The sequence below is a fragment of the Passer domesticus genome, chromosome 6 (genome assembly GCF_036417665.1).
Source record: "Passer domesticus isolate bPasDom1 chromosome 6, bPasDom1.hap1, whole genome shotgun sequence".
NCBI lineage: Eukaryota > Metazoa > Chordata > Aves > Passeriformes > Passeridae > Passer > Passer domesticus.
In genome coordinates, this window is record NC_087479.1 from 24,636,979 (window position 1) to 24,664,747 (window position 27,769).

General features: G+C 35.9%; 1 protein-coding gene across 6 annotated transcripts in view; it reads left to right on the forward strand.

The window, feature by feature from the left end:
- The window catches only part of SLC25A21 (solute carrier family 25 member 21), a 237,453-nt gene that overhangs the window by 157,369 nt on the left and 52,315 nt on the right, over positions 1-27,769 (forward strand). For 3 of the 6 annotated variants that reach the window (XM_064423927.1, XM_064423922.1, XM_064423921.1), the window contains exon 3: positions 20,964-21,047. The exons of 2 other annotated variants lie outside the window; for them this stretch is intronic. In XM_064423927.1, coding sequence (XP_064279997.1) covers positions 20,964-21,047 — 84 coding nt within the window. Of the gene's footprint in view, positions 1-17,669; positions 17,860-20,963; positions 21,048-27,769 lie in introns of all 6 variants that reach the window. One more of the 6 variants, XM_064423926.1, reaches the window with a different exon arrangement.

Genomic DNA, 27,769 nt, shown 5'->3' on the forward strand with positions numbered 1-27,769 from the left:
GTGGCTTTTGCTTTCCTGTTAAACTGTCTGTATCTCAACCCACGAATTTTCATGTTTTTGTTCCTCTGTTTCTTTCCCTGATCCCACTGGTGGGGAAATGAGCAAGTGGCTGTGTAGGATTTGGTTGCTGCCTGGGGTTAAACCAATCTAATAAAGTCTTCTGCTCAGAGATAATAGCACTGACTGTATTTCACAGATAAAATAGTAAATAAAGTTTCTTTGAAAAACCTAGCAGTTTAAATCCTGGCTCACGTTTCACAGTCCCTGCACTTTACCTTCCTCTGGTCTGATGTGCTAGCAAATAAAGTCTTGCCATTTGTGTAAAATCTAATACCAGATTTGTCTTTCCCTTCCAGGTGATTAATTCTATTGTCTCAAATGAAAGTGAAAAAATAAAAAAGAAAACCCAAAAATCTGACCCAAAAAACTAAACCAACAAAACCTTAACCAAAATAACTACCAAGAAATTAAACAAAGAGCCTGAAGTAAGAAATACTATTTTTAAAAATTGTGTTCTGCATATAGAACTAAATTTTCTCACCTTCAATCTGAAATTGCAAAGTTGTGGTCTCTTTGGATCAAGAACAAATAATGAGTAATTTCTGTACACTAAATAGTGGCTTGCATTTTCTCATGAAGTTACTTTGAAATATTTTTTCCTTGCATTTAATTAAGTCTCTAGACATTGCATATGGAAGCTACAGTGTTACAGTACCTGAGCATTTTAATATGAATTTTAAATATTACTTTATTATTGTGTATTGCTGCACCTTGGGGTTCTTTTGAAAGAACGGCAGAGAAGGAACAAGTGGAATGGCATTGCAGAAATGGTCAAGGTACAGGTGAACTCCTTTCAGTGTTTCACTCTACTGGTGTAAAGTTGTACCACATATTACTGTGAAATGTTTTGGTTGTGGGCCAGTTAGATTAAGCATCCGTAGTTTTTTCATCCCATGTTTTTGGGATGCATAGCACATGATTTACAGAACTGCTGACTGCTGTAGTCGCAATTAAAACAGTGCTGCCTTCATAGCTTGAACACTGAGTACAAACAGGCTGATAGTTTAATCAATCCATTTTAAAATGTATTAACTAAACCAGCAGTTTACTATTCTTGTCAAACTCTAAACAACTGTAAATCTTATTTTCAGAAACCAACCAGAAAGAATGTAACACATTAAAAATGAATTAGACATGGCACACCTCCCATAAGCTGTATAATAAACAGATCACAGCCCTCTAGTAATAGTTGTGATTTCTGGCATGTCACTGGAGAAGAACTCATGGGTTTTCTAAATGACCTGTGTCATAAATCACTGCGTTCCCATTTACTCTGAGCACATGTATCTAATTTTTCAAGTGGCTTCTGAAATCCTGATGAATGGCTTTGAAATTGATTACTGGAATGTATGAAAAGTGGTGTCACAAGTGCCTCATTGGGGAAAGGAAAAAGGGGCTAAAAATAAGCCAGTGAAATCTGAACACAAAATTGTAATATGGACTAAATAACAAATAAATAAACGCACAGGAGATAAACTTAAAACAACAAATGTGAAATCGCTCACATTTTTCTTTAAGGCAGATTAATTAATATACATGTTCAGTAGAATTAAAACAATATAAATGCACAAGCCAAACATAAACCATACTGGTATTTTTTTGACTGTGCAGGTATCAATGTCTTGCTTGTTCAGTTTACTGTGCTTTCTCTGTGTTAGTATGAAAATTTTTATCATATGGAATGCTTCATGTTAGAAAAAATTCAGGCATCCGGAAATGTATTCAAACTTATTAATGGAACACTTGAGTCACACTGAGGTACTTTTATGTATATCCTATCCACTTTCTTTATCTATGTGAACTTTTCAGAGCAGATATAACCCCCCATCCATCACTCAAAATTGAACAAAACCTGTAGAATCACTAAACCCAAATTAATATTCCTTGGCTCTCCATACCATAGGCAGATACCATAGGCACAGTATCCAACACAGTCTCATGTTTCAAGTGACAGGTAGGAGTATATTTGGTGATTCCAATTTTTATTTCCTTTGTGTAAAAGACTGCAAATTATGTTACATGGTGAAATATAATGTGGACAATTTTTATGTTTTGCTCACTGCTAAAGATTTATCTGTGTCAGCGGCTGGAGCAAATGGACTGAAGTTGAATGTGTTACATGATTGTAGCATGTAGATTCTGATTTGGTGTTGAAAGAAACTCCTTGGCAGATAAGTAATGAAATGAAACAGCAAACATGCCATCACCTAATAAAAACATCAGTTCATAAAAACTATTAACTACCTTTTCCCAAGACATCCCCTTTTAATTGATATATTTGAATTTGTCATAAGAAAACAGATTCATGTTATTCTAATAATATGTGCTAACCTGTGCTTACAGAGTAAAGAATTTTTTAAGGAAAATATTACCTTTTGTCCAGTCTCTATTTGCAAGGTTTGAAATTACCAACATTCATTAAACTTTATTACTGAGGTTCATGAAACTTTCTTTGGATTAGAAAGGCATAACCTTCTGTCCTGATTTAGAAGGGTGTTGCAGCTTTTCATTAACCTGGAAGCCTCCTATTTACATGGTTCACAGCCTGGTCTCAGCTCACTTGGAGGTAACAAAGGGTGTCGGGACACAAGTGCAGCAGGGGGCTCATCCTCTAGGGCTGCCATCTGAGTTTGATCAGGTCAACTGCTTTAACTCCTGCCTCATTAGGCAAAATAAAATGGAGATTATGGTGTGTGGAAGGATCACATTACAGACAGCAGCCTCTGCCTCCTGACACTCTCTCTTGATTGTGCATTTTGACAAAACCTTGCTCTCTGTGTTTTCCATTCTGTATTACAGTAGGCCTTAAATTATTTTGAAGACAAGATCATTTGTATCCCCTGGCACTTCAGAGCTCAGCCATAGAGGAGTGAAGTAATAAGTGAAGACGCATTAGTCTCAGAGAGAGTTTACTTACTGGAGAGATGTCACAGTGTAGCAAGGGCTTAAATGCTGATAGACACATTAATTCAGCTTGTCAAGCAATGCCTAGCTCTCCTTTTTTCAAAGTTCAAGTTAGCTGTGAATTTGAAAAAAATCTGACACAAAAAAGTTCACGAGGTAAATTATTACCACCTGGCACATAGGATTGAGTATTTCATTTTCATTATTTACAATTAACAAGCTCAGTCTAGTCAGGTTTGATTTAGTCACTGATTTTGGTGTTTACATAAGATTGTAACATTGTTTAGAGTTTAAATGTGTCTGTTGCATTTTAGTGCCTGCTAGAGTGGAGATAAATATCAATCATCAAAGATTCATCTCCTAATGTGAGTCAGTCACCTGATTGTCCTTTAGTAAATTAATAGAAACTTCTCAGTCTTTAAAAGTCAGAAATTGGTTCAGCATATCAGTTTGGCCAGCTGATAACTTTGGCAGATCTCTTGTGAGGAAGATAATGACAGTTCTTATCCATCACATCCAATTATGCTTTTCTTTAGGAAAACTAGGGTGTTAAAAGCAGGTGATGGTTAGTAATCAGGTATATCTCTTTTTATCTTATTCCATTTGTTAGTAGGATTTTCTTTAACATCTTCCTTCATAGGCACAGTCAATAAAAATGAAATGTCAAAATAAGAAATAAATTTACTGTAGTTTTTTGATTATTCCTTTATAAATCAAGAGCTAGACAGAAGTACAGACAACAAGCTGCTGTCAGAACAAGAAGCTCCCCTCAGGGAAAGGGGGAAAGAGGCAACAAGTAATATGTGACAGATGTGAACATAAATTGTTTAATGCAAAGTGGAGTGTGCACAATTCTATGGTTAGAAGTATAGCATAAAATTGTTTTAAGCTGACTTAATTTTTTATTCAAGTAATGGCCAGCTGAGCAATATGCACTATTATTATCTCCTATATGAATTTAATATGTCTGAGTTTAAAGCCATTAACTTTCAGGAAACTGTAAGTTGCTCAATCCCTAATAATGTTTGTTCAGTAACACAGGCCACATTTAACTTCTTCTGCATGTTAGATACCATCTTCAGCATCCCTGTTCCTGATGGAGCCTGATTCATTTGCAGACTATCATGTTTCCTTGGACTTAATGAGGAAGGGATCTTAAAAAAATTGCCTTCTTGTTGCACATTTTTGTTTCTATATATCTACCTTAATAGTTGTATCTTTTGGGAAGGTCTCAGGTTGAAAGTTTTCTCTAAAAAGTTTCACAGAATGAACCTGCCACTTCCAAAAACAAATAGCAGAGAGGCAGAGAATATGATAATCATGAAGCAATTACTCTCTGAAAATGATTAAAAGAATTTTGTTGAAGTATGCATCATGAAGCATGTGTATAAGTCATTGCAGATTCTTTGGCCCACATTTCATTTATGTCTGTTTCCAACCTGTGTTTCCTTCTTAATTTTCTTTTAACTTTCTAGTCTGATAATCTCTTTTTTTCAGTTCACCATACACTAGTGGCTGCCCTTTTCCACCAAATCTATTCCTTCTGTGTCTCTTCTTTATCCTTTTTAACAACTTGTCCCAGATTCTTCCTCTACAGTTCATTTCTGCCTCACTTGCCAGCAGTTCTTTACTTGCTGTCTTTCCTTTTAACTCCTTTAGATGAAGGCATCACTTTCTACTGTAAGCTTAATTCTTGCTGAGACAGGGGCACACATACCATGTCATGATAAACCTCATGTATATAATGCTGAATATGGTATTGAGGAGATCCTGTGGTAGAAAACAGAACAAACCACATCAGGAAGATGAAGGCAATTGTTTAAATCAAAGCTGTGGTGATTTTAGTGTCAATTGTGTGAATCCACTCAAAAGCAGTGCTGAATTAATGAAAAATGAAGTAATCTTGCTTAACAGTAAAAATTTGGCATGGGGGTGGGGACTGTTTGTTTTTTCTTTACTCCACAGCCTTGTAGGTATTTGCATCAGCAAAACAGAGTCTGGCAGCAAGCAGTGATCTGAAGTTGGCTCTCTCATCAGAGCAGCCACACACCAAATTACATTCCAAATGGAAAATGTAAGATATTGGCAATGCTTGACTGTCTTCCCAGTACAAAGCCCACCTGAATCTGAGTAGTCTTGTCTTCAGCAACTTCAGTTCTGGAAAAGTGTGGAGGGCTCATAGGACTCATTACACTGTCCAAGTATTCATTTAATATAAGGGCATGCTCAGTTATCATTTTAATAGGATTTCTCCTTCATTTATAATAACTTTGGCCAAAGGTCTGGTCTCAGGGGATGGAGATGGTTGGCTGCAGAACTAGATCAGCTGTATGGGTAAGTCAAGAAAGTAACTTATATGATGCTGAGGAGTCAGAATGGCAAATTCTCAAATGTTAAATGTTATTAGCCCATATTATCAGCATCTTAATGCAACCGTATTTTTCCTCTCCATTTAGAAAGCTAAGAGGGAAGTGCAGCAAATACTACTCTTGCCTGCTGTATGCAGTAAGAAAATGATACTGATATATTAGAAGAGCACAATGGTGAAATTCCTCTTTCTCAGTTTTGGTCTTACAAGAACAATAGGAGCCATGCAGTAGATCTGAGTCATCTGGCACAGCTCAGTGTGACTCATGGTGACATTCTGTAAATACAGCAAGGGACAGCAGAGCTCACTGGCTTGCACATATAGGAGCAAAGAGACAAAACTGGATACTTTTCCAGCATCATTAGCTCACACCTTTGGGGTTCAGGAACAATCTGTCCAGGTCACGTTCCCTCAGAGAGTTTAAGGGAGCCTTAGTGAGGGCTCAGGCCCAGGCTGCTTTGACAAGAAGAATAAAAGAATAAATTGTCCACACCTTTTATAATCCAGCACTAATAAATCTCTGAGTATTTTAGCAGGGATTATTGCCATGTGGTGAATAGAAATTATGTGGCACTGTAGCCTGGAGATGGTTTGTCTTGAAAAGGTTGTGGCTTCAAAGGAGATGGGAGAATAATAGGGTATAAAAAAATTGCTTTTTTTGGTTGCACTTGATTGCTTTGAAAGGTGCAGAGGGATATGTTACAAGAACCAATTCTAGGATTCTTTTTCCCTTCAGAAGGCATTAGCAGTAATACTACCATCTCTAAAATTCAAGGAATGCCATCCTAGGCTGATTTGGGTCAGCAGAATAAAGTTCAGAGCTTGGAGTTCTTTCTTGCCTTTCTGTTTGCATGGTAGTGTATAAATAAAGGGTCCAGTTTGTGATGTCAGGTTTCCACTTTAGCCTTTTTGCAATTTCACTGCCATTGCATGGCAGCACAGCTCAGCATGGCTTGTCTAGAAATTAAGCTGGTTTTTACATGTAAAACTTCAGAGCTTTTCAAGAAAATCAAGGACAAAAGGATCAGATACCAAAAAAAAGAAAAACCTATATTTACATTATAGATATTCTTTACTGGCTTTGGACACAAAATCATTACTGGAACTTCTAATCTAATTTACACATGATAAATTGTGTTTGAGGTCTTTAATAAATCCAGTGTTTATAGTGAAGGCAAGTGATTAATATTTTTGCTTCTTCTAGATTCTCTGGTAGATTAACACTCCCTAAATTTCCTCTGATTCTGTGTTACATTTAATTCCATTGTGTACATTTGTCTATAAACTATTTTAGACTGCATCAGCTGATACTCTTAAATCAGATTTTATGTACAAATGTTTCTCTGGGTCTTGGAGATATCTGACATAAAATGTCTTATGTTCTCACTTCAGGAGATCTGGATCTTTCAGCCAAATTTAGTAGCTATTTATGCCTTGAGAAGACCTTATCTAATGTACTTTTGGTTCATTCATAGCTTTCTATTAAAACATGGACAAAGAGTGTAATTTGTTAATGTCATGAAGGATGAAGTTGGTTAGAAAGGGAAGTGTACACGATTTATAATAACACAAGTATTTCCTTGCTAATCCCTTGTCAGGTTCATTATCTGTAGTGCCCCAGGCAATAGTTGGCCTATCGTGAGAGTGAAATTTAACCCACAGCATGAAATTAATCCTCAAAGACTTTTGTCTACTCTTTCTAGAAATAATAAATTCAAAGTGATTTTATAAATCTCCTCTCTAACTTTATGCAGAGGTGTTAAATTAGTATCTAAACTCTGTGGCACATGTCAATCTGTTGATTTACATTTAGTTAACTTACATGAAAGCATATATCAAGCATAATAAGGAATTTGAAGGATTAGTGATATGTCTATTTTTTATTTCCTGAAAAAATTTCTGTATTATGAAGGAAAAATTTTCCTTCATAATACAGGAAATTCTATGTCTTGTAATTACAGGGAAGAAAAAGGTATACGTATGCATACACGGATAAAGCCATTCAAATTATCATATCTGCATTTCCTACAGTTTCCACTTTTATATATGAAATAACGTAGTGGGGGTTTTCTTACCCTGGCTCTGTTGTAAAGCTCGTTTGAAATCTAATGAGGGCTTGTTTCAGCCAAACAAATTAATTTTTAGTCATTTTACAAAGTACCTCTTGAATGAACTGTGTAAATGCCATGTAAATCAGCTGGGGTTTTTCAAAAAGAGATTTCTTTTTCTTTGTATGTAAAGCTCTTTCTCAGGAGAGAAGAGTTGAAAGTGGTTTATTACTGGTTGATTCAGACTCTCTTCAACATTGTAAGAATATCATTCCTCACTCATAGCATTTATCTACTCCTATGGCTACTCAAAGCTATTCATCTACTCCTGAGCTACTCTTTGCTGGTCTTCACTCCTGAAGGCTGAGATTTGGTGCTCACTTTGAGAATTCTTCCATTTCTGACATCAGGAAGTCATATTTAATAAATGTCTGCAATTGGCCATATCATCCATGTTAAAGAACTTCTTCAATATTTTAATTAAAACTTCACACAGTCATAGCCCTTGGGACAGAAACCAAGTGACAAAAAATTAAACAAGTGTTTCATAGTACACAAATCTGGAAATATATTATTCTTCTGACATAAATTATAGCAGTGGTGTAGACATGGAACCATTCTCTCTGCACATATTCCTTAAAAGAAAATTAGTTCCTTAAGTCACACTATTTTCTCTGTGTATTTTACAAAAGCTATTTTTGTGCACACATATACTCTAGTGGTGAGAAGGAAAACAGCAGTTACTGGAGCATAAACAGAAAGTAAACAGAACAGTGAGCAGAGGAATATCATTGAGCCAAAAAAGGACTTTAGACATGTTAGAGATGCCATTTGATATTATGTGTAAGTCTAGAAAATCTCTAAAAACTATATATTCTTTTGGTAGAAAGTCCTACAGAAGTACCTCATGTAAAGTTAAAATATCTTTCTCTTATATATTTTTACGTGGCTTTTATTGTCAATGGGAGCTGATGAATTTAAAAATTTTCATTTGACACAGTATAGTGCAGTAAATGAATGCCATATATTAATTCAGATATCATTTATGTCACATTAATACTATCCATTGAATGCGGTAGTAGAGAGAGAAGGGAAATTTGGAGAATTGCAGTGCTTGTTGATAGGTTCTAGAGATGGAAGGAACAGATGCAGTGATACATTGCTTGTGTTTTGACCAATATCTGCCTCAAGGTTTTCCATCTGCTCAATATATCAGGTTTCTTCAGCACCACACTTTTCTATCCCACCTATTTTCATAATTTTGCTCACTCCCTGTATATCCATCACTCATTCCCCTGTGATTGACTTTCACTATTTGCCCTTTTCCCAGACCACAGGCTCATGGGGGAAAACTTGCAACAAAAGCAGCAGTGTTTGTCGATTCCGAGGCTGTGGTTTCTGCTGCCAGTTCCAATGACAAGCTGGCATCTTGTGACCTCTAATAAATGACCTCTAATAAATTGGCGGGTGATACATCTCGTAGCTGTTAGGCAGGATGGCTGTCTGCATTTTCAAGAGAGCCTTGAAAAAGAAGGCTAAAATCTGTCCCCTGCACATAATAAAACTGGAGGTACCTTTCTGCCAACCTTTAAGGTCAGCTGTATTCTTGGAAGGGGTTCAGGCCACAAGTGGGACAAACTTTAGATTTTTAACAAGGATAATTCCAATGTACTCTGCAAAATTTAAGTACAGCAGGCCCTTCTCATGCTTCAGACTGGGCACCTTTCAGACTCCCTAGCAGGGAAGGTTGGTTCCTGCAAAACTTGGATCCCTATTGATCCACAGACACATATATTGCACAAAGATAATACCCAAAATGAAGCAGCTAAAGCTATTGCTAGTATCATATCACATAGCAAACCTCTATACAGCTGGTTCTTTGAAAGAATCATAGTGGAGCTTAGGAAAAGGATAAATTATGCTGTTCTTCTTTCAAAGAGTTGCCTTTCCTATTAGCCAGCATATGTGCTAAGATAAAGAGGATGGAAGAGCATATGCCTACACTCTTAAGTGTTCTAATGTTGAACACTTAAGCATTTACTTATTGCACTCTTACTCAGTTTGGCATTAGACAAGACACAGAAATTTGCCAGGAAGGTCATGATCCTACTAATTTTATATATAAATATATATATAAAGTAATTGTCTATTAATTCTGTATAAGCATGCAGACCCACTTTTTTCCAGCAGTCATTTTTCAACAATCCTACTTTATTTATCAGTAGGCATTCAAAAATTCAATAGTTGAGTTAGTTTTATCTCTGAATCCATGTAGCATTAAGAAGGCTTGACTAAATGTTTACATGGAAGATGTACTGAATGTGATAAGGAAACAGAACAGTAGTCCCTGAGAAATATTGCATGGATGACATCAGAACTGCCTTTTCTTCTTTCTGTTTTTCAGTCCTCAAGCTCAATATCTGAGTCAGATCAGCCATGTTAGCATAGTTTGCCTGCCTGTCTGGAGAAGAATGTGAGCATAAAGCCTTTAAAGGCTTCTGTGACTATACAAAATGAAGGTGCTTTTCTAGCTTCCCACTGGTGGTTAGTGAAACATTTTGTTTTCTGAGATAGACATCACTGTAGCAGAACCTGACAGTACTTCCTTGATTTGAATATATTCATGAACTCAAAAGGAATAATTTACCATTTCTTTTTGGAAAAATAATCTTTTAGTTGTTAAAAGGCACAAGGCTGCAGGAAAGCAGTAAAATCTGCTGAAAAGTGTATCCTTAAGACTACTGCACTGAGTGCTGCCCACAAACACTTTGCTGAAATCCCCTCTTTTTCAAAAGTTGCCTTGTTTTTTACCTTTAAAATTATCAGCACTTGGAAAAGCCTTGTTAAATTTGAAAGAATTCCTGTTTCCCTTTAGACTTAACAATGTTTCAGATACTGATTAAAAAGGGAACTCTCCCTTTATTCCTGAAGTCGGTAAGAAATATTATGGAAAATTGTGTTAACTCTTGCAAATCCCTCTACAACTATAAAAGTACAAATGAGATCGTCCCTGCTGTTTCAGTCAGGCCTATGAACCTCAGAGCAATAGGATATTTATAAGAAAATTCCAGACATAGCAGTGGTGCCGTGATCCATATGACCCAAAGTTTCCAGTCTTTGTCTATCCTCCTGTCTTTAAGGAAAAACAGAGGGGCGTAAAATGAAAACTTGGAAGATCACAAATCATTGTTATGACTCATTATAATGAATGATTTGTGCATTACTTTCTGGAGTAGTTAGGTTGAGTTCAGGGGGAAAAAAGTAATGTTCCTTTATAATTTTCACCACTTTATGCCAATTTTCAGGCAACTGTCTTTCCTGAAGCAACAACAATCTTTTTTCCACACCATCCTGGGTAATGAGTGAGTTTTTTCAGCTGGAAGAGTTTGTTGTGATATAAAGGTGCAGCCTTACACGGCCGTTGTCAAGACCCTGTTAGTATTTCCATTACAGCATTATTTTCTATTGTATAAAACTGGGATGTCAAGTATTCGAAGCTGAACTTTGGTGGTTTCAAAAGTGTATTTAAAAATAAGAAAAATAATCTCAATGTGTGGGGCTATTTGCAAAAAAAAAGTATCCTGACAGTTTTGTAGCAACAACTGTGATTTAACAACAGCTTTGAATATTCAAACTTATTCTTCTGACCTCAGTATGCAACCTGCATTCTAGATTCTCCTGACTTATGTTTAGCATTAGTTTTTGTTGTTAACTGTTAATAATATGGGTTAGAAAAATAAAAATTAATCCACTGATGTCTGAAAATAGCTGTTGTTTTTCCACTACATTGAATTTAATTTATGAGAACTCATTTCCTTTATTTTTTTTTATTTTCATACAGTGAATTAATAGGGTATACTCATAGGTGTCAAAGGTTTCTCCTTGCTTACTAGGATAAATTTTAGTATTACACCGAAATTTCTTGAACGTGTCTTTATGTATCTGTGGACTCTAAAAGAACTGGCAAGCTACAATTTGAACACACTGAAAACTTGCCTTGAAGTTAAGGGAATACATCTTTGTTTTGATTTTTACAGAAGTGCACTATTTCTGATTAATTGAATTGCAGAATGCATGTGCTCCAGTATTTCACTAGTTTTACTGTAAGTCAGCACAGCAGTGAAAGTCGTAGTGCTTCAGAGGAAATTTCATCCTTAACTTGCCTTCTTGTGTCCTACTGTATTGTTAAGAATTGCTGAGATCTCAGCAATTATTGTCATTATCGACTCAGCACTGGTCAACAATGAATTCCACATAAGCTGTAATATTGGGGCACAGTTGGGTGGGTAGGAGTTGAGTTTCAGTCTTTAACTCAGAATATCCTTATCTTGCTTGCTTAAGTCTCTGTTTTCTGTCACTTAACCATACAATTTAATAGGAAAAAAGTAATCTTTTCATGGAAGCAGCACATGCAAAGCAGGCAATGTCCTTATTATGTGAATTGGCTATTAGTCATTTAAAGTGGTTTGTCTGTTAATGAGAAAGGGCATGTGTGTTAATGCTTTCAAGTGTAGGGTATTTAGCTGTATTTTTCAGTGGAGTAAGTCTGGTTGCATCCTTTCCAGTATTTAAAAAATCTCAGCTGCCATATATTAATGAAATTGTTTCCCTTTCAAATATTTTCCAGCACAAAACTAACACTTCTTTCAGCAACTCACAATTTGATTTTGGCTATTCTCCTCTAAAAATGAATTTGGATTTCTGTGTTTGGCCATTTCTTTCCTTTGGGAGAAAAGATATTTTTTGTTATCTTTCTTACTTTGACCATAAGGAGTACGTGTAATGCAGATTTTGTTGTGGTTTGAAATTTTTTTGTACTAAATCATTTTAATACCAAAAAAAAAATTAAGAATACATTCAGCTGTGAGGAGATTGATCTCATCAAAGAACCTAAAATGTTAATGAATACTGAAAAGTGTTGAACAACCCACCTAAAAATCCTCCCCCTACATGTTCATGCCAGAAAGCCACAAAAATTCTTCTGCCTTCTCAGGAGAAGTGCTGTGGGATTTCCATAATGGACACTGAGATCAAAGCTTTGTTGAGAAAACTGTGTAGAAGTGCTTGGCCCTTTCTACAGAAATTCTAGGGGAAGAATATTACTTTTTCCAGTAGCATGTAGGTCTTTACTACATTTTCTGAAATTGGAAGGGTTTTAGAGCAAGAATTACTGTTTGTATTTCAGGTATTGTCCAGTAGTGACCAGTGAGTGGTCATTTGAAGGCTTTCTATGGCTAATCAGACACGTGTTTGAGTTTACAAAGCTGTTGAGATTTGTCTTTGCATCTTTTTGGAGTAATGGAGAATAATCTTTCCATTTAAAGGCAGCAAAATTACTTCTGTAACCTGGTGTTACTTAACTGATAGGTGAAATGTTCATACCTACATTTAAATTTTTTAACAACTCTAATTTTCAGGAGTTCAGTAAAGGGTCACAGGTCACAGTAGTGCCACAGGACACAAGATTTCTTTCCAACAACAGGTCAAGAGAGGACATATATTTTTGTAATTGATGTTAAACTAAGATAAAAAAATTGAACACTTTTTAAGCAGGCACATTTCACACTGAAATCAGCCAAACCACACTCTCATTTTTCCCTGAACTAAGACTGCATACATACATGAGACTGCATGTCTTAATATAATTATCATATAATATATGAGTTGTTGTGAAATGTCTTCTAGTCATTAGTTTATATTCCTCATCAGTTTGTCCGTTGTTTCTCTATAAGCTGTTTTGAAGGAAAACATATAAGACTTTATTCAAAACTAATGAAAACCAGATTTCTTCTGTTGATGTCTTAGGCTATGAGTGGCTATTCATACTTAAAATCATAGAAATAGCTCCATCATCTCTGACAATACAAAATTATTCCTTGTGGTGCCATTTTGAATGCTTTTTCCAGTTTAGATAAGGCTCAAAAAGTCCACAGATTTGGGGGGGGTTGCTTTCACTTAGGAAATAGAGATTACAAAGATTTCAGAAATAAACCATCACTGTAAAAAACAAAATGGTCTTTTTGCTGTTACTGATTTCTGGGGATTCTTTCACCAGTGTAACTAGGTGCCTTATGCACAGGAAGATGTAAACAGACAGCACAAGTAGTGCTTCAATTTGCCTATTGCTTTTTCAGTCAGCACATCCTGGCTGACCTTGTTGAGGTCACGTGTATTGCACAATCCTTCACACAAAATACTGCCTGATCTTTCAAATGGCTGTCCCTTTCATGATCATTGCTGCTATCTTATGTTGTGCTCAGAACTTGTATCTAGGCAGCCAAAGCAAAGCTTCAGTGACAGAACTGTGCCTTGTACATAGCCACAGCACTGGCAGAGCAGCCAGCGGAGCTTTCCTGCTCTGGCAGGACTTGTGGATAGGCTTTTCACACAGAACAACCTTGGAGACTTTTCTAAAAGATAATAAAAATATGTATTATTTGCAAGCCCTTAACCATGAGGAAAGGGTGGTACTTTCGAGGAGCTCATAGAATCCCAGAGCTGCCAGTGGTATCTGGGACCTGGGAGACACAAGACATTCCAGGCCCTGGAGGCTGGGGTGGAAGACAGGCAGCTCTGGCTGTGCACGTGCAGTAGGTGGGGAGGACTCCAGCCTGGAGCCTCAATCCATCTGTCCACTTTGTTGTGAAACATGAATTCAAGTATTCTCAGTATTTTCATCCATAAAATAAAACGGAACTTGCACATTCATGAGGTTTCTCTGAATAGTTTTTAGTGTGGAATGGAAAAGTTTTGGTTTTCACTACTTTTGGTTTTGTTCTTTAGAACTCCCCCTCCACACACACACTCATTAATGGAATTAGATTATTAAAATATTTACTGTTTGAACTTAGTTCCTGCTGAATTTCTTCCTTGGGAAAACATGAAATTATTCATCTGTAAGTGCTATGATTACATTTTTTTTGTTATTCTTTTGCAATATTACCAGAGTAGATCTGCATGAAACAGTTAAATGGGATAATGTGACCTGCTTCTGGTCAAGTTATTTTTTTCATGAATATTTTTTAAAACTATATGTAAAGAAAAATTTTCTTCTGATGTTATAGCTACTGCATGTTTGTCCCATGCACACAATGGAAGAATTAATACAGGAGAAAAAAAATCAGAAGGGTTCTTCATTAGTAGCTGAACAACACAGTTTTAGGGTCTAAAAAAATTAAAGAAATAATATATTTACTGTACTGCATTCTTTTTCCCACTGCTATTTTTGATGGAATGATGTACTGCTTAGCCTGAATATAAAAGCAAGTGAGGGCAGAAAGTAATCTATAAAAGGAGTAGAAGTACAGGAAAGATTAAGTTGTTCTTCTGATTAGTGTACCTTTCTCTGGTCTAAGAGTAAGAGTCACACTGAGAGAACAGGCTGAGAGAAGCTGTTTTGTCATGTTTAAGAATTCACAGTTTTTGTATTTAATGATGCACTTCATTCAGGGAAAATACTTGTTAAAAATGGTGACTTCAGAGTAAGCTATGGATGGTAAGTTCTCATCATCGGGGCTGAAAGAGTTTAGACCAAGTGTTTTGTGAGGGTTTAGATAAATTGCTTTTAGCCAATCCAAAAGGAGGCAAGAAGTGGTGATGATCTTACTGGGTCCAGTTTGATCAGAACAGCCAACTGTTCCATCTAAATTCTGCTGTAAATTGCTAAGTCTGTTGTTAATCTAGCTGTAACTCCTGCGACAAATATACCTTTATTCAGATGTGGGCAATTGCTCCTTTCTCATCTGCTGCTGGTGGTTCCTCCTTTTGCCCTATTTATTTTTCACGACAATTTCTGAGGTATTTTTCTCAAAGTACAAATCAGATAGCAAGAGGACAGAAGAGACCTGGATTACAATAAGACAGAATCAGGTGTGGAATAGGCACATTTGTGAGATGCAATATTTGAGAAACATATTTGTAAATCTGAGTAATCATCAATTTCTGTTTGGTAGTTTTTTATTTTACCATCATAGCAGATAGCTGATGCTCTATCTGATATAAAAATTACCTCTGCAGAGAAAGCTGTCAGGGTATCTTTCCAATTATTTCCATTTTTATTCCTTTTTTTCCTTTTTTTTTTTTTTGGTTAAAAAGTGCAACAAATTCCTCCAAAATTCAAAGAGGTGAATAAACTTAACAAGAATCATTAATTCCAACAAAATGAAATTAATTTTGATGAATTTTGAAATAATTTTTGGTAATGCTTCACTACCTGAGATTCTGGTTTATTTCTGTAATGTATATATGAACTGTAAGAAAATCCAGCTACAAAAATCTAACTACCATAGATTTGAGACAAATCTATGGCTAGTATGGAGAATAACTGGAATAAATTCTCTTCTTTACTTGTTCTTTATGTTACTATCTTATTATATTCTTATATGCTTTTCACAGTTAAATTATCATCATAGCAATAGTTGAACAGTCAAATGATGAATTTCTGCAGTAGCAAAACTTGTATTTTTTTGCTTAAAATATTTAGGCTTTTTTTTGGTTTGAAAAGTAATATTCAGCTCTTTAATAGCTCCTATGATTTACTGTTAAAATAAGTAGCAGAATTATACTCTCAACTTAGTTATTATTCTGTAAGTAACATAAGAAACTCAAAGAACTTGAGCCAAAAAGTGAAATAAATTATATTATTGAGGTCTGTTTTCCAGTCCAAAGTTTTGCATGAAATTTAAGCATCAGTCAATATCACTCATAGTAACACCTGAATAAATGTTTAACTTAACAAATCAAAATCTTTTTAAAATATAATGCAGTTATTTTATTTTATTGTAAGTATGTTAACTGTTAAATAATGTATATTTATATAAAACTTCAGACTATACATTCTTTTATCAACATATAAGGGTGTGGTAAATACAGTTAGGAGTGTCTGGAATCATGGGAATTACTGAAAGTGCAAAAAAGCTGTAATGTTTCCAGTTTTCCCAAAACTACACATTTATTTAAAAGTTCTTTTAAATTTAAAGTTGTACAGATATTTTAATTTGTTTTGTTGTTATGCCACTTTATTGTCTTCTTTATAGCACCTATACAGGTCAGTTCCCAAGTTTATTTGCTCTGGTACTGCACAAACCCCAGCCATGAAAGGAAATGTTAGGAGCTGTATTCAAAACCAAGTAGAACATATGATAAAATCCTACTGAGATGTGCAGAGAAGGAAAATACAGCTAAGGCTGCCACTCCTTGGCAAGCACTGCAGCCTGGTATAAAGCTTGCTTCTCTGAGTCAGTGTTTTTCTTTCCCTCTGAACTCTGTGGTTGAGAAACTAGTCAGCAGTGCTGCTTAAAAACAGCAAGAAATTCTGGAATTTATGCATGAGGGTCTTTGAGAATCCAGTGGCAAGAATCTGACAAGTCTAGACTGCTCCATATGACATTGGGGTTGTCCTACATAACTTGAACTTAAATGCTCACTGTGTGCTTCAATCTAGATATGAAAATACTGATTTCTTCCTTTTAGATTTTAAGATGGCTAAAACAATGTCAATATGAATTAGAAAACTTTCTCCAGCCCAGATCAGTAAATAAAACAGGGAGAATTTTTAGGTAATTTTGTGGCAAACAGGCTTTAAACACTAAATATCTGGATAATGTAGTAGCAGATGTGCACAAGAAAACTTTGATGAGATATTCAGCAAACATGAACAAAAAATTTAGCAAATTAGAAAGGGATGTGAGAGAATCTTTTTCATAAAGCACAGGCATCCGTTTGTTCTTCTATAGATATTGATTCTATTAGAAAAGATTACCTAGAGGACTTTTGCAATAGGAATAGGATCAGAAAAGCATGAACTGGACTGAGGAGTTTATTGAACTCAGAATGAAATGCTGGCTATTAAAGGACTGTGAGTAAGGCATTGGAAACAGATGCATGTGTTTGTGTAAAGTCATTGCTCCACATAACAGATCACTTGTTAAATGATAAGTGGTTCAGAGAACTGCTGAAAAAAACTCAAGCATCTTCTACATTATGGAATTTCAGGCAAAGCCCATTGAGACTTATTGATGAAGGACTGTTATAACCATTAAAAAATCTTCTCTCTCATGCTAGTAAAATAACAATAATTTAGGTTTATTCTTTTCACAAGTAGAAGTTTCAGTGTTGATTAGTGTGGGCAAGCTAAAATATTTTAAATCATCAGTTTTCAATGCCTTTTGAACAGACTCCAAAACCTCAAATAGTTTTACATGGTTCCCACTTTTTATAGAGATCCCAAACATGTGTCTTCTGCAGTGAACAGGGAAGGACACTAATGTTCTTTTCTTAAACATTATCAGGGCACTTTGGTATCTAGTGTGGCTACTGCAGAGGTACTGTTCATTCAAAGGGGACATGGAAGACCAAGCCCTTTGGACTGCTGCTACAAGCCAGAAAAAGAAAATGTGATGTCCCTCGTGGCATGGGAGATGGATGTGGGAACTGCAAGGAGCCAAGGGGGCAGGCAGTAAATGCCTTGGCTGGTCCCAGGTATGAAGAGGCAACCCAGGGTGCAAAGTGCCTCCCCCAGCTCGGTGAGCGTTGTGGGGGTGGGAGTGCTGGGCACCTCAGCGTTCTGCCCAGAAAGCCAAGAAGCAGGAAAATGACAGCAGAGGAAAGTTAGCCTGATGCTCATTTTTAAAGAGATAAAACTTGCAGTAAACACACAATGTGTTGGAGTGTCCAGTGACTTCTGACACTTGTTGGATGCTGGTAGTGAGTAGGAGGTCGTCCATCCCAGCCCTGGGAAAGCATTCCTGCACATATGGCGGTTCAGCATGTCACCGAGGGCTGCCTGCCATCACACTTCAAAATTATTAGATCAGAAGTTAGTGCTCCAATGGTATTTAGAGGGGAATTTATCTTTTTTGGTCTAGCAAAAGCTAAAAGGATACAAGGCAGCCATCCAACTTTCAAAAATGCATGAAATTCAGTGGTTTTATAGTGCTTTTAGAAAGGAACGGATTTGAAGCAGAGAAAGCCATTACGTATCCCGCAGTTGTGTTCATTCCTCTAAACAATCATTAAAAACAGGCCAGGTTGGGGTTTTCTTTAAGGGAATGCTTTAGCTCTTCTGTGTTATTAAGACTACTAATAGAGGCTGCCGCTGCTGTCTCCGGGAAAACAAACAAACTTTTTTTTTTCAGCTCTTCCCTGAGCTTCTTATAACAAGTGCTGGTCATCAATTAGTTAGTTCATTAAAAAGTTACACATGATTTTATTGAGGCAAGCAATTTTGAATCAAAGAACCCAATTCGCAGATTTAGGTTGAAGCACATAATTGGCATGTATTTTAGAATTGCTGTTAAAGCTGTAAAATAGATTTACTAGGGAAGGAATGGATCCAAAAACCCTAAAGGAAGGAATATGTTATTTGTGTGACTCAGTGTAACAAATGGACTCGTTTAACACTAAAGTCTTATCTATATTAAAACAAATATGTGAAATAAATGTAAGGCTTCTTTGATTTAACTTCTTTAGCAAGAAGTTATCTTTCATCTGATAAAGTATAAATTATCTACAGGATTATTGCATTTCTTATGCCATTGCTTACATTATTGCTATAAAAGACGTATTTTTATTGAATCATTTAAATTTGGTTGAGAAGTTGCCAATGTGTAAGCTGTTAAATAGAATTATATAAATATGTTCACTATATTGTTGAGATCCACTGTGACTCTGGAATTAAAGCCCCAGTGCAACAAAAAGTTTTGCATGCATGATTTAGTGGGGAGCCTTACACACATGCAAGTAGGACATTGCTGAGCATTTGCAGGGTGAAAGAGAACAAAGTGCATTATTCAAAGGATGTTTTAGAAACAGTGATACTTTTTTGAGTTTACAAGGAGGCCAATTCCTGAAACTCGAGCAAAATAGTTCGGGTTAAGAAAACGTTGTTTTTAAATACTTTGAGAAAGTATAAGGCGAGTTTTTGCAAGTTTTCTTTATGAAAAAGAAATACATTTTTAATTTTGAGTTGAGGGGAATAAACAATGAAGTCTTAAATATATTAAAATGTGCACAGAAACTAGGTTCTGTTATAATTTGGATTGCTTGACTGCCACAATGTAAAAGCTTCTGTAGCTGGTATTGCTGTTGGACTATGCTGATGGCATTGAGGCATTTTTTTCAACTATTAGCCTTCCCAAGGGATCTTTTCAGACAAAATGTTATGCACCAGCTCTTATTTGAGTGTAAACCTATTGAATAGCATTCTTCTTTCTGCCAACTTGGCAGCAAGTTCTTGTGCTAATAAAAGAGGTTACCCCAGATAGAGATCCCAGATGTGCCTGAACTACTTTTATTAGGACTATGGAGGGACTCAGTGTTTCCTTCTAACTGTTTTTAAAAAGGTGTGGGCTTGCCTTCATAATTGCCCAAAGAATTGCATCACTCAAATTTTTTTCCTCAAATTGAAGACAATTTTAGCTGTGTTAGCACAGAAATACTGGTGTTCAAAACAATGAATGCCTTTTGCCACAATGCAAAATGCCACTGAATTCTGTGAGAGAGGAGAAAATTGCTATTTAACCTTGAGTTAAAAATGCCTTGATTCATTATCTCATATGAGATCCAATATTGTGATCAGAATAAGTATCAGAATAAGTAACAATTGGTGTTTCTCAGAACAGCAGTGTACCTGTGGCAAGTAGTGTACTTGACTGTAATATGAATTATTCCTTGAAACAAGGATTATTATTGTAACCAGGAATAAAACCACTATAGTGGTTGCCTGATGTAGGGCTGTTTTAGACTGGAATTGCCAACAGCAATAGTATTTTTATTTTTTAGTGCTATTTGGTAATCAGCAGTTTAAATAGAAGTTATGTTGCTAAAAATTAATCTAAATATCTCCATTCTATTTACTTGAATGTGCCAGCTGCAGTTTTGAAACTGAAAGAAATAGGATCCGCTAACTGAGATACTTAGTAAAATAATAGAGTTTGTTAAACTCACTGTTACTATCCATAAATCATAACAATAAGTAGTTTACAATCTTAAATCATAAGCTTGATTTTCCTTTCAAGGCCACAAGCTTCATGTTGAAATTTTTATTGTTGTCAGAATTTGAATAGGGAAAATAAGGTTTCAATTAGAATAATTCATTGCTTGCTTTTATTGTTCATCTTATTATTGAATTATGAAAAATGAATGGTGCTCTAATATTTGATCATGTCTCTGCTTGATTTTTGTTGTAATTGTGTCAGATATAAAAATGAGCAACACACGATAGGATTACATTCCACATTTTCAAAAGACTCAAACACTCACATTAGTTTCAGTGGGCTTTGGATCAGGCACAGGGTTAACAGCTTATTTTTCAAACAACTAGAAAGAGGTGTAAATGTCAAAGGTGATAGCTATACTGTGAGTTCCATAAACTACAAAAAAAGTTACTACTAAAGCTCTATTTTTCCTTGGTTTAACAGCTTCTATGAAAACAGTGTTAATAAGTATATCAGGAACAGTATATAATAATGAATCAGAGACATAAAAAAACCCTTTAAAACTCCTTTTATATAATAATTGGAAAGTTAAAAGTGACTTAAAATCCCTGACTTCTCATGCTGTGATGTAAATTGTATTTTTTTTAGGTTCCAAATTCAAAGAGGGAAAACTGATCCAACCAGTTACAAGAGCCTGGGGGACTGTTTTAGGACTATTTTCCAACGAGAAGGGTAAGAGTATATGTTTTTTAAATTGTCAATTTTATGCAACCTTTCTTAATCACCCATTTTCCAGACATTAGATCCTCTTTATATTCCACTCTTCTTTTTGCAATTGCAAGAATTTGGCAAACACAGTCTTACATAACGAGCACAATTTGAAAAGTCTTGATTAGTCTAAATTAGACTCACAATGCCATTTTTGGTTATTATAATATGTCAGAGAATGCACAGCTGCATTGAGACAGTGGTGCAAACCCTGCTTCAGCACTGGGGCAGGGTGGCTGCATCAGTGTATTGCTGTGTCTTCACTCATCTCTTATCCTGGTTTAGTAACTAGCTCAGGCTGAGCGTATCACTTGTTTACAAGCTCTGATGAAATGGCATTCCCAGTTACCTGTAGGAGACAATATTTCCAGGACCTGTGTAAGCAAAATTCCAGAGCTTTTCAGTTTGACAGAATATGGAAAAAACAAGTATGTTCGTCAGTTTCTTGAATCATACTGGCATCATAAGGTACCACTAAGCCTGTGCTCTTCTAAGGGAGTTGGGTTCTGATCCAAAAAGGCATTTAAATATAGGCTTAATTTTATGAGCAGTCCAGTTAAAGCCAGTGAATGTAATGGGATCAATCATATGCTTAAAGTTAAGCCTGTTATCCACAGGAGCTCTTTGGAAGCTAGCCTTTAATCAAGGTAACTCTAATTAGTAAAACCTAGCTTTGAGTTGCTGGCAGGATTTCCATAAACTTTTTTAATACCATAGCAACCCAATTTTTTTTAATCCATATATCACAGCAACAATTTGGTTGGAAAAGACCTCTGGATCATGAGTCCAACCTAAATATTCATCAAAATGGAACTGCTGCTGTATATAGTGGCACAGATGCTGGGTATGGAGGCAGCATAGGTGCAGTGAGACATTGACTTCTTGCATCCACAAGCTGCACTGGAAAAACAGAGGTGACATGAGCAGTGAAAATTAATAACTAGACCAGTTTTGTTTCTTGCAGTGAGATTTAGCTAAGCTGAACTACCTAAGTACATCCATATAGAACCAGATGGTTTGCAATGAGAAGGGACATACAAAGAAATTTCATTGAGGTGTTGAAAGAGGAAGTTGTTGCAGCTGCCCTTATTAGTTGCAAATTCCTTTTTGTTGAGAGATTAATGTTGTCTTTTTCCCTACAAAAGACATTAAAAAGCTTAAAAGCTAAAAAGATTCAACACAAATGATAATCTGTGGCTTCTGAGGTTTCTAGGCTGAGTTTATACTAAGTTGTATTGCTTCTCAAATGAAAACTATTGAGGTATTAATATTCACAATAATGAAGAAGTATTTTTAAATAGAAAACTAGTTTCAATATTTAAGTCAGTGAGTATGAAAACAGTGTTTATCTCATCCTAATTCACTAGTATTTTTCCTATCTGGAGAAAGAGTAAAAATCAAGAGACACCTTCCAAGGTAATTGATTATTCATTGTTTTTTTCCTATGGAACTCTTGTGGCCCGATACTGGAAATAGGCCAGAATATTTTTAATGTTTGTAACAAGTCATGAATCTGTGAGCAGAAAAAAAGAAGATGATTACAAGAAAATATTATATATTTAAATCACAGTTTATCAGAGGATTGCACCAAATTTCTGATGGGTCAGAGGTAATACAGAGTTTTACTTGCATCTTTCAAAAGCAGTCAATACTCAATACAAGTAGTCAAAAAGCAAATGTCATGAGTACCTCTTTTTCTCCAGGAAATTAGACAGAGGCAGAAGGTCACATTAAACAGACATCAGTAAGAAACATTAGGGAATAAAATTAGATTAAAAAATCTCAGATGAATTATAAGGTTAAATTTCAGATGAAAATAAGAAAAATAAATCAGTTAATCCTGAAAAACCTGTATGACTCCATGAGTCTTTCATTCTTGTCTGCACAAGTTGTCTGGTTTTCTGGAGCATGGTGATTACGACAACTGTGAAGGAAGTGAGGGTGGAATGTGAATTATTTTAGTTTGTGGAAACCTTTAATCCTGATAACACATTCCTTGTGTGGCCACAAAAATATGCAGAAGAGACACCTAAGAAAGGGCTTCACATTTAGATACCAAGCAAACAAAATCAGTTTATGAGGAGTTCAGACTCAGGTGTGTAAGTCTGTGAGGAGGGTACAAGAAAATCATTATGCTTATTTCATATTAGCAATATGATACACCCCTGATGGTGTGAGGCATTTTCTGAAAATATCTAAATATCTAAATCTATAAAGACTGTAGACATAAACTAAAGTGAAAAGAACTAAACTAAATGAAAAAGCGTTTAGGCATCTTTCTCCAGTGCTCTGAATTCCCTTTTGGTATCTCTGATTTTACATTAAATTGACTAAAAAAAACCCTAACTAAATAAAGAAACACAATAGGAAAGTATTACTAATGACCTGTCCCTGAAAATGTTTACATTTGGGAATATTGCTTATGTTGATTTGTACTTACATTTTTCAGTAGTAGCACCTAAGGTAAGCCAGAATGTCAAAGCCCAGTTCAGGTGAGACGCTTCACTGTGTCTTAATTTTTTGACCTTGTTAGGTTGGGGTTAAGTATGCAGAGTCAGCTTAGGAATTATTTATTTTTGTGAACACATATGCAAATGATTCATTTGCTGCAGTGGCTCTTAGTGAAAATCAACCAGTACTTTGTTACTACAGTATTACTGGAGCAATCTGGTGATTTCATAGAAAGCTCCATCACAAATAACTGCCAAAATTCTTTAACTATCCCTCTGATTTTGTCCTCATTACAATGAAAAGGACAGAGGGAATAATTGTTTAATCACTAACAGAACAAAGTCCATTTCAAAGAATCAGAAAACTCCTTCATCTTTACAAAACACTAGAAATCTTTGAACACAAAACAAAACAAAACAAACAAACAAAAAATCAACCAAACAAAAGCAAAACAAAACCCAAAAAAACAAAAACAAACAAAAAACCAACAGGAAGTTCTACAAAAACTCCCTTCCCCCAAACTTTGAGTATCTCTTTAATTGGAAATACATTTTCTTCATGGGGAATTAAATTCTTCAAAGAAGGATCCATCCCTTGAACTCTTTTCTTGTCTTACAGGAAAATGGGAGTCACAAAACATAAAATTTAATTGAGACTCACTAAACGAAGGCTCAGTTGAGCAGAGCATTGAAGGTCACATAACTTTCTTTTAAAGGGAGGCAGAACTATTTTCTTCAGGGATTTTGTGAACTTGTTTGGGGAGCACCCAGTCACTACCAGTTGCACAGGAGCTGCAGTGGTGGGAATCCTCTCAGAGCAACCTCTGCTCAGCTTTGCTAGGAGCTGTGCAGTAAAGGTTCTCTGGTTTCACTTATGAGATGATGCATGAATTGACAGATCTTTGACAGTGAGGTAAACCCACCAGGAGCATGTCTGTTTATTGAGGAGTGACAGCTTTATAGCCAACATAAAAATAATCTGATGCTTATTGGGGAAAATGTTTGGATACAGGATTAACTCAAAGCATTAATAGAGAAAACTTTTCATTCTCTGTAGATCCTACAAATAACATGTTAGATTGTGTTAAATGACTGATCTTTATATCATCATGATCTTTACTGCATTTGTACTCACTTGCTTTTTTTAGGATAGTGACTTAAGTTGGAATTTGAAATGTAAGAATAAACCAATGTTCTAGCTGAATGTATATGTTGTATCTATATTAAAGACACATGGTGTTGTGTCTCATATTAAGAATGGAAAATTATGCCCATCTGCATTGTCTTAATCTGAAGTTGCAGCATTAAAATGATGGATGCTTTTATTTGAAGTCTGTAAACAACTTTGTTCTTATAAACTTGGATTTTCATGGGCTCATAATTTTAACAGTAAATGTTCTGTGTTATAGTTGGGGGGTTTTGGGACACTCTATCAAGAAACCTGTTACTTTCTCATTCATTTGTTAACTTGCCTGAAATAGGAAGGGTACTAGTGTCCTGGATTCCAGTTTTTTTAATTCAATGCTTCAATAAGTTACAGTTTAAAGTACTTGTTGGTCTTTCTTAGAGCTAGATGGTCCTGGGAAAGTGCAAAACACAATTGTCATTAATTTGAGACTTCATTACTTCTGCTGAGTTATTTGATTATTTATGTTTAATTTGCTTTGGGATGGAGCAATTACCTCCACATTTACACAGTCCAATAACTTTATAATTATTCCTGTCTTGTTCTCAGCACCACCTTACCTCTCTTGTACCTATAATTGTCTGTATGACCACACACACCTTCTTTTTTAATAAGAAGCACCCTGACTCATACATTAATGGGGTTATAAAGCTGCACAAAACTTGTCAGCTGTGGGTGGAGTATGTGGGAGAACAGCCAAGACTAAGCAGGAGCTGGATGAGTGCAGAGTCATCAGCAAACATGCAGAAGCTGGAGGGCTCCTGTTTTATGTGATATCAGCGATGATGCATCAATTAAGGAATTTGCTAGCACTCTCCTTTGTCTTGCCTTCTATGCCATGGTAACAAGTGTTGGAGAAGTGCTCTTGAGCCTGGCTCTCCCACCTGGCTTCAGAAGACATTCTGCTGCTGCTAAATGCCAGCAGGTCAGGGAAGGAGGCTGGCAGAGCTGGCAGTCATGCAGGCAAGCACCAGTCTCTGGCACTCACCAACATCATCACTGCTCCCAAGTAAGGGTTGCACAGCATGCAAATACTATCCTTCACCTGAAGCCTTCAATGAAATGTCCAGCCAGGTAGGCATGACATGGTCACTCAGCCAAAAACCCATTTTCTCAGCGTGCATTTATGGAGGAGAGATTAATTTCAATTTACTAGAGGCATAAATTCTTGTGGTATTGAGAGAGCAGAATTAAGGCTCTGCTTTCAGTGCTCTGAGGAAAGCAGAAGTTGTAGATTAAGATGTTATTTCCCCCCCACCCAGAGCTATCTGCCCCACTCCTTATTTTCTTGTTAGCACTTCAGACCAGGAGAAGTAGAAGTGAACTTGGACTCATGACTGCTTGCTACATTCAAGAATCTTATTTCTTAGTAGAGACTCACCTACACTGACAGTTTTAGAAACTGTGATCTTGCAAACTGAAGTACTGGTACCTTTTCTGCCTCCACTTCAGGAACAGTAATTTCCATCTGAGCACTGAGGAAAGTCTGCTAGCATTTGTACTTCAAGAGAAAAAAATCTATATATAGATCCATCTCTGTTCTAGTCCTACTGGCCTGTCTCACACTTACAAACTCATAATACTTTTACCAGCCTTGCTAAAGTGAACCTGAAGATACTCAATACTAGATAAAGAACAACACTACCAAAATGTCTATCTGTATGTTTCCTGATGCATCCACATAGTTCATAGTATATTGCTAATTTTTCTTCTTTTCATCTGTCACGTTGTAGAATTATTCTGTGGATCACATTATTCCACGCTGGCATCTTCTTGCCATACTATTGTGTTTATTGCAGACTTCACTAAAAACCCATAGTTTAGAGTATCAGAAATAATTACTACATTCCTGTGTGAAATAATGTAATCCAAAATGTAAAGTCTGAATTAAGTTTTATAAAAAATTGTTGAATTGAGAGCGCTAATTGAAATTATAAAGGACAATATAGTGGCTTAAACTGAGAAGCTGTGTTAAATCTGCTGGCTTTCATGAACAAAATTAATGTCTTAGGGCTGAATCTTTAAACCCTTGTTCTTGCTTTGCACATCTTTAAAGAAGAAAGGCTCCGTTTTAGAAAATCTAACATTTGTATATTTGTAAATTTAGGTACAGGCATAGCAAATTCTCATAGTACATCATTAAATGTATCAACTGTTTAATCAGTACATTTATTTTTGAACACAACGCTCTGCAGCAAGTGCCCTCATGCCTGTGCAGTTTGGAAGCAAGGATCTACATGGCCCTGTGGGAAGCTGGTCTCACATATCTGCAGTGAATATAAAAACAATACCTTAGCATAGACTAGGTGCCCCACAATCAAAGAATTTCAAAATTTATTCTGGCTAATTAATAAGAGTTGCTTCTTCATAGTCCACGACATATATATGCACAGTGATGGATCTTCTTTCCCTAAAACTGCTCTTCTGCCAATTACTCTCACTTTACCCCTTCGTTTAGATGGACCTATGTGCAATAGCTGGTCTTACTGTTTTCAGTTTCATTTCCTTGTCTCTATTTTATCAGGGCTTGTGTCTTAAAACCATCACATTTATTCTTACTCTGAATGGGTGCTGAGCCATAAAATTTAAATGATGGTATAGCCTTTAATTAAGTAATCATCAAGACTGGTTCCAAGATTAAAGGAATGCATAAAATTTGACTGACAGAATTTCCATGATAATTTACTTTAATATATTGATTTATATGATGCTCAAAAGGTTTTAGATCAAATATGGCCACAAAGGAGACATCTTTTGTGTATCTTATATGAAGGTGATGTGCATTAGGCTTTCTTTTGTATATAACCAGTTCTTAATCCAGTGCCAACAATTCTAAGTGGCTGGATGCTTTTGCAACACTAGTGAGTCACAAAATAAAGATGATACTTGTTCTTTTAGCCTTCACAAAGAAGGAAGTACCATTATCTCAAATGTACAGAGGGGGATATTGATTTGTAAAGTGAGTCAAGCAGAGTCAAGTAGACCTGGGCTGGAGCATGCACACGGGTGGTTCTCACAGAGCAGCCTGATACCATGTTGCCTATTTGGCC